At 57.7% G+C, this 12866-nt stretch overlaps 2 protein-coding genes across 2 annotated transcripts; both read left to right on the top strand.

Moving 5' to 3' along the window:
- Nucleotides 1–174: 174 nt before the first annotated feature.
- On the top strand, nucleotides 175–5659 carry LOC135577300 (uncharacterized). Its single transcript, XM_065046133.1, has 3 exons — nucleotides 175–724; nucleotides 847–4046; nucleotides 4169–5659. The coding sequence occupies exon 3, from the start codon at nucleotides 4254–4256 to the stop codon at nucleotides 5265–5267; it is 1014 nt and encodes a 337-aa protein (XP_064902205.1). The 5' UTR covers nucleotides 175–724; nucleotides 847–4046; nucleotides 4169–4253; the 3' UTR covers nucleotides 5268–5659.
- Nucleotides 5660–8410: 2751 nt separating this feature from the next.
- Nucleotides 8411–12421, top strand: LOC110363071 (uncharacterized). The gene is made up of 2 exons (XM_021295434.2): nucleotides 8411–10690; nucleotides 10813–12421. Exon 2 carries the CDS (start codon nucleotides 10898–10900, stop codon nucleotides 11909–11911), a length of 1014 nt encoding a protein of 337 aa, XP_021151109.2. The 5' UTR covers nucleotides 8411–10690; nucleotides 10813–10897; the 3' UTR covers nucleotides 11912–12421.
- Nucleotides 12422–12866: the final 445 nt, after the last annotated feature.

Below are 12866 nucleotides of genomic sequence, written 5' to 3'. Positions count from 1 at the left end.
CCTGAGGTGCCCCAAGGCCTTCTCTGCGCCATGGCGGAACAACCCCACAGACCCTCCTTGCGTCCCCTGAACCCCTCTGCTTTGTCGACTTCCCTCCTCTCCAGGACAACAAATGGGATGTAGTGCCTGGATGAGGCCTGAGGACTGCTGAGCAGAGGGGATCACCCTTGTGCCCTCTGGCCGGGGGAGAAAGATAGCAGAAAGCTGTGACAGTGAGACAAGTGCTGCCTGTGACCCAGCGTGGGAGGAAGCAGGGGGGCCCAGAAGGCTGGCCAGCAGTGCTGGAGTGTGGGGAGAGCCTGCGGGACTCTGTCCTGTAGCCACCAAGGGAGGCACAAAGAGTGGGCCATGGCGTTGCAGAAATGCCAGATGCATGTGCTGGGGCTGCAGCGCTGCCAGGCCGAGCTTCATGGGTGAGGGTAGCTCATTGTGACGTCCCCGAGCAATGGACTGTGACATCCTGGAACACTGGATTGTGACCATGCCTCCCTCACTGCTCATATCTGGGTGCTGAGTCTCACCCAGCCAGTTGGTGCCCGCACTCCAGCTGAGCGACTTCGCGAGGTTCGGAGCGTTGAGCGAGGCCTTCGGTGCTGGTGCTGTGCTCAGAGAGTTGTTTGTTGCAGCTTTCAGTGCCCAAGCCCAGAGCCACCAGAGGATTTTCCCCGACCCTGCCAGGTTCAGGCAGCCGGGGCACTCAGGAGGCGCGCTCGCAGCAGCAGAGGTGAGCTGTGTGGGGACCCACGGCCTTGGGGAGCTGGGAGTGTTTCCTTCTCGAGGGACCTGGGCATTGCTTCCAGCCCTCCCGGAGCCAGCCAGTGACCGTGACCTCTCTCTCTTTTCTAGCGTGACGCCCACTGCCGCAGCACCCGTGAGAGGGAGCAACTCGACATCCCCAGCTCCCTGCAACCCACCGCAGCTCGTGGAGAGCATGGCCATGGAGATGGACAACTTCTGTCCAGTCTGCCAGGACAGCTGGGAGGAGGCCAGCTACGTGACACCATGCCTCCACCGGTTCTGCTACCCCTGCATCTTGCAGTGGGCTGAAAGCAAGCCCGAGTGCCCCCTCTGCAAGAGGCGGATCCTCTCCATCGTGCACTCGGTGCGGGCGGACGACGACTTTGAGGAGCACGTCATCACACCACCTGCGGTGCCGTCGGTCGCCAGCCGCCAGGCAGGAGATCCCAGCCGTCCAGCTGCCCACAGCCGCCGTGGCCCTGCAGCAGCACAGGCAGTGCAGCCCGTGGGACTGGTGCAGGGGGCTCCTCTGCGTGGCCTCCGGCCCAGCACCTGGGCATCCCTTTTCCGGGACCACCCAGCCCTCCTCCAGCCCCTGCTGAGCTGGGCGCGACAGGAGCTGGGGCTGATCTTTGGGAGCCGGCGTTCGCGGGCAGGCCTAGTGGAGGAGCTCCTCGCATCCCTCCTGGTCCTTTTTGGGCTGGACGAAGACCTACTGGTCCAGCTTTTGGCAGCCACCCTGGAAAACCACGCAGCGACGTTTGTGCACCAGCTTATTGACGTCGCTGTGCAATGGTGCAGCGGGGAGGCCCGCCGCCTGCTGGGCCTGGAGGACGGCCATGCTGCCGGTGGGCGGGAGGGCAGCCCCGTGGCTGCCCCCAGCCCCTCTGCATCGCGAGGAGGGTGTCCCGCACCTGGCCCGGCCCCCTCCAGAAGCCCTGAGAGAACCAACATGGACGACCTCCCCAGCACCTCAACAGCTGCCCTTAGTGGGGGTCCCAGCAGCCCGCCCCTTGGCCCTGGTCCTGTCCACAGGGAGCAAGAAGAGCCCCAGGAGGAGACCGAGGAGGCTGCGGCACATCCGTCTGCTTCCAGCTGGGACAGAGAACGCTCCCCTGGGCAGCCAAGGCGAGCCCCGAAGAGGAGGGCCGGCAGATCCGAGGCTTCTACTCCAGCCAAGAAGAGGCCGCCCCACGGGCAGCGCTAGAGGAATGCCCCAGGCGCTGCTGAAAGCAGGGCTGGGCCAGCAGCTGGGGCGTGCGCTGGCCCTCGAGGATTCCCGGCCTTCTAATTCTACTTAGCAGGGCAGTAAAACAAAATAAAGAACTGAAGACCACAGAAAAACTGTCGGTGTTATTAACATGTGGCATTGCTATCTCAGCCCAGCTGTTTTCTTCCTCTTTTGCTGGGACTATGACCAGGGTTTACTGCTGTTGTCCTTAGCAGAGGACCATGGGTCTTCTTCCTCTGGTCTTGCACAGCCTTGTTGCCCTGCTTTGACTATGATGGGGCCCTCTCCTCTCCTTGCCTCGCCTCGACCTCTCCTCCTCCTCTCCACCTACTCTCCACCTCCTCTCCTCCACTCTTCCTCTCCTCCACTCTTCCTCTCCTCCTCTCCTCCTCCTCTCCTTTAATTTTCTTCATTTTCTATCATTTTCTTCTGGAATATCATGAGTTTCTTGATGCATCCTGCCCTTGTGTTGTTTCAAGAAGAGCAGATAATCTAAGTGTCAAGGGTTGTTTTCTTCAAAAATACTCCATAGCATGCATTTTCCGGGCAGCTTTAGACTGATGCTGAAAACTTGTGATTTAAGAATTTTGTGTTGTAGCATATCATTTTGGTTCATTTCTATCTGAGTAGCACAAAAAAAGCCTGTTCAAGGTAGGTTCTGATAGTTTTCAAGAATTGTCTGGACTTTTTGTCAAGACCTTTGTCACCAATTGCCAAACCTACAGCTCCAGGAAGGCCTGATTCTTTAGCTTCATTGTAGGAAATAACTTCTTGACTTGGTGTGCCTCTGACTTTCATTGGGGAGGATTTATGCACACTGAACCTATGATAAGCTTAATTTGAGTCCTTGGAAATAAAAATACCTTGCCTTTACAGATTCCGGACTGAGCACTTGTTAATTTCTTCATAACTGCTAGAAGAGTTCATTCCTTAATCCTTTAGTTGCCTCCACAGTCATACTGATTATGGACATGGCATCAGAAAGCTGCTGAAACAAAATAACCCTTCTGACATTGGAACTTACGGAAGCTGTTTCATTTTTGGAAACCTCTGCTTTATTTCCCACTGGCAATGCTTTCTCTTCCAGGTCTTCAGCGAGCATCTCTGCAAGAGCTTGTGAGTGTTGTGCCCTGGATTCCGGTCACTCAGGTCCCAAAGACTTCCAGCCTCAAGTAGCCCAGCTTTTCTCTGGGCCACTCACTCTGGTGCTTAATCATCTTCACAGGGGTTTTGGTTTTGATTCTCTGTTCTATTTCCAGAGTTGTCAACCTCTCTCGCCCTCCCGCCAGGCAGTGCTGGGAAGAGCCTGTCCCAATCCCCTTGATGCCTTTCCCACGGGCACCAGGCTGTGCCCTGAGGTGCCCCAAGGCCTTCTCTGCGCCATGGCGGAACAACCCCACAGACCCTCCTTGCGTCCCCTGAACCCCTCTGCTTTGTCGACTTCCCTCCTCTCCAGGACAACAAATGGGATGTAGTGCCTGGATGAGGCCTGAGGACTGCTGAGCAGAGGGGGATCACCCTTGTGCCCTCTGGCCGGGGGAGAAAGATAGCAGAAAGCTGTGACAGTGAGACAAGTGCTGCCTGTGACCCAGCGTGGGAGGAAGCAGGGGGGCCCAGAAGGCTGGCCAGCAGTGCTGGAGTGTGGGGAGAGCCTGCGGGACTCTGTCCTGTAGCCACCAAGGGAGGCACAAAGAGTGGGCCATGGCGTTGCAGAAATGCCAGATGCATGTGCTGGGGCTGCAGCGCTGCCAGGCCGAGCTTCATGGGTGAGGGTAGCTCATTGTGACGTCCCCGAGCAATGGACTGTGACATCCTGGAACACTGGATTGTGACCATGCCTCCCTCACTGCTCATATCTGGGTGCTGAGTCTCACCCAGCCAGTTGGTGCCCGCACTCCAGCTGAGCGACTTCGCGAGGTTCGGAGCGTTGAGCGAGGCCTTCGGTGCTGGTGCTGTGCTCAGAGAGTTGTTTGTTGCAGCTTTCAGTGCCCAAGCCCAGAGCCACCAGAGGATTTTCCCCGACCCTGCCAGGTTCAGGCAGCCGGGGCACTCAGGAGGCGCGCTCGCAGCAGCAGAGGTGAGCTGTGTGGGGACCCACGGCCTTGGGGAGCTGGGAGTGTTTCCTTCTCGAGGGACCTGGGCATTGCTTCCAGCCCTCCCGGAGCCAGCCAGTGACCGTGACCTCTCTCTCTTTTCTAGCGTGACGCCCACTGCCGCAGCACCCGTGAGAGGGAGCAACTCGACATCCCCAGCTCCCTGCAACCCACCGCAGCTCGTGGAGAGCATGGCCATGGAGATGGACAACTTCTGTCCAGTCTGCCAGGACAGCTGGGAGGAGGCCAGCTACGTGACACCATGCCTCCACCGGTTCTGCTACCCCTGCATCTTGCAGTGGGCTGAAAGCAAGCCCGAGTGCCCCCTCTGCAAGAGGCGGATCCTCTCCATCGTGCACTCGGTGCGGGCGGACGACGACTTTGAGGAGCACGTCATCACACCACCTGCGGTGCCGTCGGTCGCCAGCCGCCAGGCAGGAGATCCCAGCCGTCCAGCTGCCCACAGCCGCCGTGGCCCTGCAGCAGCACAGGCAGCGCAGCCCGTGGGACTGGTGCAGGGGGCTCCTCTGCGTGGCCTCCGGCCCAGCACCTGGGCATCCCTTTTCCGGGACCACCCAGCCCTCCTCCAGCCCCTGCTGAGCTGGGCGCGACAGGAGCTGGGGCTGATCTTTGGGAGCCGGCGTTCGCGGGCAGGCCTAGTGGAGGAGCTCCTCGCATCCCTCCTGGTCCTTTTTGGGCTGGACGAAGACCTACTGGTCCAGCTTTTGGCAGCCACCCTGGAAAACCATGCAGCGACGTTTGTGCACCGGCTTATTGACGTCGCTGTGCAATGGTGCAGCGGGGAGGCCCGCCGCCTGCTGGGCCTGGAGGACGGCCATGCTGCCGGTGGGCGGGAGGGCAGCCCCGTGGCTGCCCCCAGCCCCTCTGCATCGCGAGGAGGGTCTCCCGCACCTGGCCCGGCCCCCTCCAGAAGCCCTGAGAGAACCAACATGGACGACCTCCCCAGCACCTCAACAGCTGCCCTTAGTGGGGGTCCCAGCAGCCCACCCCTTGGCGCTGGTCCTGTCCACAGGGAGCAAGAAGAGCCCCAGGAGGAGACCGAGGAGGCTGCGGCACATCCGTCTGCTTCCAGCTGGGACAGAGAACGCTCCCCTGGGCAGCCAAGGCGAGCCCCGAAGAGGAGGGCCGGCAGATCCGAGGCTTCTACTCCAGCCAAGAAGAGGCCGCCCCACGGGCAGCGCTAGAGGAATGCCCCAGGCGCTGCTGAAAGCAGGGCTGGGCCAGCAGCTGGGGCGTGCGCTGGCCCTCGAGGATTCCCGGCCTTCTAATTCTACTTAGCAGGGCAGTAAAACAAAATAAAGAACTGAAGACCACAGAAAAACTGTCGGTGTTATTAACATGTGGCATTGCTATCTCAGCCCAGCTGTTTTCTTCCTCTTTTGCTGGGACTATGACCAGGGTTTACTGCTGTTGTCCTTAGCAGAGGACCATGGGTCTTCTTCCTCTGGTCTTGCACAGCCTTGTTGCCCTGCTTTGACTATGATGGGGCCCTCTCCTCTCCTCGCCTCGCCTCGACCTCTCCTCCTCCTCTCCACCTACTCTCCACCTCCTCTCCTCCACTCTTCCTCTCCTCCACTCTTCCTCTCCTCCTCTCCTCCTCCTCTCCTTTAATTTTCTTCATTTTCTATCATTTTCTTCTGGAATATCATGAGTTTCTTGATGCATCCTGCCCTTGTGTTGTTTCAAGAAGAGCAGATAATCTAAGTGTCAAGGGTTGTTTTCTTCAAAAATACTCCATAGCATGCATTTTCCGGGCAGCTTTAGACTGATGCTGAAAACTTGTGATTTAAGAATTTTGTGTTGTAGCATATCATTTTGGTTCATTTCTATCTGAGTAGCACAAAAAAAGCCTGTTCAAGGTAGGTTCTGATAGTTTTCAAGAATTGTCTGGACTTTTTGTCAAGACCTTTGTCACCAATTGCCAAACCTACAGCTCCAGGAAGGCCTGATTCTTTAGCTTCATTGTAGGAAATAACTTCTTGACTTGGTGTGCCTCTGACTTTCATTGGGGAGGATTTATGCACACTGAACCTATGATAAGCTTAATTTGAGTCCTTGGAAATAAAAATACCTTGCCTTTACAGATTCCGGACTGAGCACTTGTTAATTTCTTCATAACTGCTAGAAGAGTTCATTCCTTAATCCTTTAGTTGCCTCCACAGTCATACTGATTATGGACATGGCATCAGAAAGCTGCTGAAACAAAATAACCCTTCTGACATTGGAACTTACGGAAGCTGTTTCATTTTTGGAAACCTCTGCTTTATTTCCCACTGGCAATGCTTTCTCTTCCAGGTCTTCAGCGAGCATCTCTGCAAGAGCTTGTGAGTGTTGTGCCCTGGATTCCGGTCACTCAGGTCCCAAAGACTTCCAGCCTCAAGTAGCCCAGCTTTTCTCTGGGCCACTCACTCTGGTGCTTAATCATCTTCACAGGGGTTTTGGTTTTGATTCTCTGTTCTATTTCCAGAGTTGTCAACCTCTCTCGCCCTCCCGCCAGGCAGTGCTGGGAAGAGCCTGTCCCAATCCCCTTGATGCCTTTCCCACGGGCACCAGGCTGTGCCCTGAGGTGCCCCAAGGCCTTCTCTGCGCCATGGCGGAACAACCCCACAGACCCTCCTTGCGTCCCCTGAACCCCTCTGCTTTGTCGACTTCCCTCCTCTCCAGGACAACAAATGGGATGTAGTGCCTGGATGAGGCCTGAGGACTGCTGAGCAGAGGGGGATCACCCTTGTGCCCTCTGGCCGGGGGAGAAAGATAGCAGAAAGCTGTGACAGTGAGACAAGTGCTGCCTGTGACCCAGCGTGGGAGGAAGCAGGGGGGCCCAGAAGGCTGGCCAGCAGTGCTGGAGTGTGGGGAGAGCCTGCGGGACTCTGTCCTGTAGCCACCAAGGGAGGCACAAAGAGTGGGCCATGGCGTTGCAGAAATGCCAGATGCATGTGCTGGGGCTGCAGCGCTGCCAGGCCGAGCTTCATGGGTGAGGGTAGCTCATTGTGACGTCCCCGAGCAATGGACTGTGACATCCTGGAACACTGGATTGTGACCATGCCTCCCTCACTGCTCATATCTGGGTGCTGAGTCTCACCCAGCCAGTTGGTGCCCGCACTCCAGCTGAGCGACTTCGCGAGGTTCGGAGCGTTGAGCGAGGCCTTCGGTGCTGGTGCTGTGCTCAGAGAGTTGTTTGTTGCAGCTTTCAGTGCCCAAGCCCAGAGCCACCAGAGGATTTTCCCCGACCCTGCCAGGTTCAGGCAGCCGGGGCACTCAGGAGGCGCGCTCGCAGCAGCAGAGGTGAGCTGTGTGGGGACCCACGGCCTTGGGGAGCTGGGAGTGTTTCCTTCTCGAGGGACCTGGGCATTGCTTCCAGCCCTCCCGGAGCCAGCCAGTGACCGTGACCTCTCTCTCTTTTCTAGCGTGACGCCCACTGCCGCAGCACCCGTGAGAGGGAGCAACTCGACATCCCCAGCTCCCTGCAACCCACCGCAGCTCGTGGAGAGCATGGCCATGGAGATGGACAACTTCTGTCCAGTCTGCCAGGACAGCTGGGAGGAGGCCAGCTACGTGACACCATGCCTCCACCGGTTCTGCTACCCCTGCATCTTGCAGTGGGCTGAAAGCAAGCCCGAGTGCCCCCTCTGCAAGAGGCGGATCCTCTCCATCGTGCACTCGGTGCGGGCGGACGACGACTTTGAGGAGCACGTCATCACACCACCTGCGGTGCCGTCGGTCGCCAGCCGCCAGGCAGGAGATCCCAGCCGTCCAGCTGCCCACAGCCGCCGTGGCCCTGCAGCAGCACAGGCAGCGCAGCCCGTGGGACTGGTGCAGGGGGCTCCTCTGCGTGGCCTCCGGCCCAGCACCTGGGCATCCCTTTTCCGGGACCACCCAGCCCTCCTCCAGCCCCTGCTGAGCTGGGCGCGACAGGAGCTGGGGCTGATCTTTGGGAGCCGGCGTTCGCGGGCAGGCCTAGTGGAGGAGCTCCTCGCATCCCTCCTGGTCCTTTTTGGGCTGGACGAAGACCTACTGGTCCAGCTTTTGGCAGCCACCCTGGAAAACCATGCAGCGACGTTTGTGCACCGGCTTATTGACGTCGCTGTGCAATGGTGCAGCGGGGAGGCCCGCCGCCTGCTGGGCCTGGAGGACGGCCATGCTGCCGGTGGGCGGGAGGGCAGCCCCGTGGCTGCCCCCAGCCCCTCTGCATCGCGAGGAGGGTCTCCCGCACCTGGCCCGGCCCCCTCCAGAAGCCCTGAGAGAACCAACATGGACGACCTCCCCAGCACCTCAACAGCTGCCCTTAGTGGGGGTCCCAGCAGCCCACCCCTTGGCACTGGTCCTGTCCACAGGGAGCAAGAAGAGCCCCAGGAGGAGACCGAGGAGGCTGCGGCACATCCGTCTGCTTCCAGCTGGGACAGAGAACGCTCCCCTGGGCAGCCAAGGCGAGCCCCGAAGAGGAGGGCCGGCAGATCCGAGGCTTCTACTCCAGCCAAGAAGAGGCCGCCCCACGGGCAGCGCTAGAGGAATGCCCCAGGCGCTGCTGAAAGCAGGGCTGGGCCAGCAGCTGGGGCGTGCGCTGGCCCTCGAGGATTCCCGGCCTTCTAATTCTACTTAGCAGGGCAGTAAAACAAAATAAAGAACTGAAGACCACAGAAAAACTGTCGGTGTTATTAACATGTGGCATTGCTATCTCAGCCCAGCTGTTTTCTTCCTCTTTTGCTGGGACTATGACCAGGGTTTACTGCTGTTGTCCTTAGCAGAGGACCATGGGTCTTCTTCCTCTGGTCTTGCACAGCCTTGTTGCCCTGCTTTGACTATGATGGGGCCCTCTCCTCTCCTCGCCTCGCCTCGACCTCTCCTCCTCCTCTCCACCTACTCTCCACCTCCTCTCCTCCACTCTTCCTCTCCTCCACTCTTCCTCTCCTCCTCTCCTCCTCCTCTCCTTTAATTTTCTTCATTTTCTATCATTTTCTTCTGGAATATCATGAGTTTCTTGATGCATCCTGCCCTTGTGTTGTTTCAAGAAGAGCAGATAATCTAAGTGTCAAGGGTTGTTTTCTTCAAAAATACTCCATAGCATGCATTTTCCGGGCAGCTTTAGACTGATGCTGAAAACTTGTGATTTAAGAATTTTGTGTTGTAGCATATCATTTTGGTTCATTTCTATCTGAGTAGCACAAAAAAAGCCTGTTCAAGGTAGGTTCTGATAGTTTTCAAGAATTGTCTGGACTTTTTGTCAAGACCTTTGTCACCAATTGCCAAACCTACAGCTCCAGGAAGGCCTGATTCTTTAGCTTCATTGTAGGAAATAACTTCTTGACTTGGTGTGCCTCTGACTTTCATTGGGGAGGATTTATGCACACTGAACCTATGATAAGCTTAATTTGAGTCCTTGGAAATAAAAATACCTTGCCTTTACAGATTCCGGACTGAGCACTTGTTAATTTCTTCATAACTGCTAGAAGAGTTCATTCCTTAATCCTTTAGTTGCCTCCACAGTCATACTGATTATGGACATGGCATCAGAAAGCTGCTGAAACAAAATAACCCTTCTGACATTGGAACTTACGGAAGCTGTTTCATTTTTGGAAACCTCTGCTTTATTTCCCACTGGCAATGCTTTCTCTTCCAGGTCTTCAGCGAGCATCTCTGCAAGAGCTTGTGAGTGTTGTGCCCTGGATTCCGGTCACTCAGGTCCCAAAGACTTCCAGCCTCAAGTAGCCCAGCTTTTCTCTGGGCCACTCACTCTGGTGCTTAATCATCTTCACAGGGGTTTTGGTTTTGATTCTCTGTTCTATTTCCAGAGTTGTCAACCTCTCTCGCCCTCCCGCCAGGCAGTGCTGGGAAGAGCCTGTCCCAATCCCCTTGATGCCTTTCCCACGGGCACCAGGCTGTGCCCTGAGGTGCCCCAAGGCCTTCTCTGCGCCATGGCGGAACAACCCCACAGACCCTCCTTGCGTCCCCTGAACCCCTCTGCTTTGTCGACTTCCCTCCTCTCCAGGACAACAAATGGGATGTAGTGCCTGGATGAGGCCTGAGGACTGCTGAGCAGAGGGGGATCACCCTTGTGCCCTCTGGCCGGGGGAGAAAGATAGCAGAAAGCTGTGACAGTGAGACAAGTGCTGCCTGTGACCCAGCGTGGGAGGAAGCAGGGGGGCCCAGAAGGCTGGCCAGCAGTGCTGGAGTGTGGGGAGAGCCTGCGGGACTCTGTCCTGTAGCCACCAAGGGAGGCACAAAGAGTGGGCCATGGCGTTGCAGAAATGCCAGATGCATGTGCTGGGGCTGCAGCGCTGCCAGGCCGAGCTTCATGGGTGAGGGTAGCTCATTGTGACGTCCCCGAGCAATGGACTGTGACATCCTGGAACACTGGATTGTGACCATGCCTCCCTCACTGCTCATATCTGGGTGCTGAGTCTCACCCAGCCAGTTGGTGCCCGCACTCCAGCTGAGCGACTTCGCGAGGTTCGGAGCGTTGAGCGAGGCCTTCGGTGCTGGTGCTGTGCTCAGAGAGTTGTTTGTTGCAGCTTTCAGTGCCCAAGCCCAGAGCCACCAGAGGATTTTCCCCGACCCTGCCAGGTTCAGGCAGCCGGGGCACTCAGGAGGCGCGCTCGCAGCAGCAGAGGTGAGCTGTGTGGGGACCCACGGCCTTGGGGAGCTGGGAGTGTTTCCTTCTCGAGGGACCTGGGCATTGCTTCCAGCCCTCCCGGAGCCAGCCAGTGACCGTGACCTCTCTCTCTTTTCTAGCGTGACGCCCACTGCCGCAGCACCCGTGAGAGGGAGCAACTCGACATCCCCAGCTCCCTGCAACCCACCGCAGCTCGTGGAGAGCATGGCCATGGAGATGGACAACTTCTGTCCAGTCTGCCAGGACAGCTGGGAGGAGGCCAGCTACGTGACACCATGCCTCCACCGGTTCTGCTACCCCTGCATCTTGCAGTGGGCTGAAAGCAAGCCCGAGTGCCCCCTCTGCAAGAGGCGGATCCTCTCCATCGTGCACTCGGTGCGGGCGGACGACGACTTTGAGGAGCACGTCATCACACCACCTGCGGTGCCGTCGGTCGCCAGCCGCCAGGCAGGAGATCCCAGCCGTCCAGCTGCCCACAGCCGCCGTGGCCCTGCAGCAGCACAGGCAGCGCAGCCCGTGGGACTGGTGCAGGGGGCTCCTCTGCGTGGCCTCCGGCCCAGCACCTGGGCATCCCTTTTCCGGGACCACCCAGCCCTCCTCCAGCCCCTGCTGAGCTGGGCGCGACAGGAGCTGGGGCTGATCTTTGGGAGCCGGCGTTCGCGGGCAGGCCTAGTGGAGGAGCTCCTCGCATCCCTCCTGGTCCTTTTTGGGCTGGACGAAGACCTACTGGTCCAGCTTTTGGCAGCCACCCTGGAAAACCATGCAGCGACGTTTGTGCACCGGCTTATTGACGTCGCTGTGCAATGGTGCAGCGGGGAGGCCCGCCGCCTGCTGGGCCTGGAGGACGGCCATGCTGCCGGTGGGCGGGAGGGCAGCCCCGTGGCTGCCCCCAGCCCCTCTGCATCGCGAGGAGGGTCTCCCGCACCTGGCCCGGCCCCCTCCAGAAGCCCTGAGAGAACCAACATGGACGACCTCCCCAGCACCTCAACAGCTGCCCTTAGTGGGGGTCCCAGCAGCCCACCCCTTGGCGCTGGTCCTGTCCACAGGGAGCAAGAAGAGCCCCAGGAGGAGACCGAGGAGGCTGCGGCACATCCGTCTGCTTCCAGCTGGGACAGAGAACGCTCCCCTGGGCAGCCAAGGCGAGCCCCGAAGAGGAGGGCCGGCAGATCCGAGGCTTCTACTCCAGCCAAGAAGAGGCCGCCCCACGGGCAGCGCTAGAGGAATGCCCCAGGCGCTGCTGAAAGCAGGGCTGGGCCAGCAGCTGGGGCGTGCGCTGGCCCTCGAGGATTCCCGGCCTTCTAATTCTACTTAGCAGGGCAGTAAAACAAAATAAAGAACTGAAGACCACAGAAAAACTGTCGGTGTTATTAACATGTGGCATTGCTATCTCAGCCCAGCTGTTTTCTTCCTCTTTTGCTGGGACTATGACCAGGGTTTACTGCTGTTGTCCTTAGCAGAGGACCATGGGTCTTCTTCCTCTGGTCTTGCACAGCCTTGTTGCCCTGCTTTGACTATGATGGGGCCCTCTCCTCTCCTCGCCTTGCCTCGACCTCTCCTCCTCCTCTCCACCTACTCTCCGCCTCCTCTCCTCCACTCTTCCTCTCCTCCTCTCCTCCTCCTCTCCTATAATTTTCTTCATTTTCTATCATTTTCTCCTGGAATATCATGAGTTTCTTGATGCATCCTGCCCTTATGTTGTTTCAAGAAGAGCAGATAATCTAAGTGTCAGGGGTTGTTTTCTTCAAAAATACTCCATAGCATGCATTTTCCGGGCAGCTTTAGACTGATGCTGAAAACTTGTAATTTAAGAATTTTGTATTGTAGCAAATCATTCTGGTTCATTTCTATCTGAGTAGCTTGTTCCCTCCCCTCCCCTCCCCTCCCCTCCCCTCCCCTCCCCTCCCCTCCCCTCCCCTCCCCTCCCCTCCCCTCCCCTCCCGTCCCCTCCCCTCCCTTCTCCTCCCTTCCCCTCTCCAGTTTTATTTTGAGGCTGAGTCTCGCTTTCCTTCAGGATAATACTGCATCACTGTGTCTGTGGCCACATTTATAGAAAAAGTGCTTTATGGATAAATTAGGACTACCATAAATGTAAAATGCAACATATTGTTCATCAGTTTATTTAGATTCTGAGCTAAGAGTTCATGTTTGCTGTAACTTTGGAAGAACAAGTTTA

The sequence above is a fragment of the Columba livia genome, chromosome Z (assembly GCF_036013475.1).
Source record: "Columba livia isolate bColLiv1 breed racing homer chromosome Z, bColLiv1.pat.W.v2, whole genome shotgun sequence".
Taxonomy (NCBI): domain Eukaryota; kingdom Metazoa; phylum Chordata; class Aves; order Columbiformes; family Columbidae; genus Columba; species Columba livia.
This window is presented reverse-complemented; position numbering and strand designations above follow the sequence as displayed.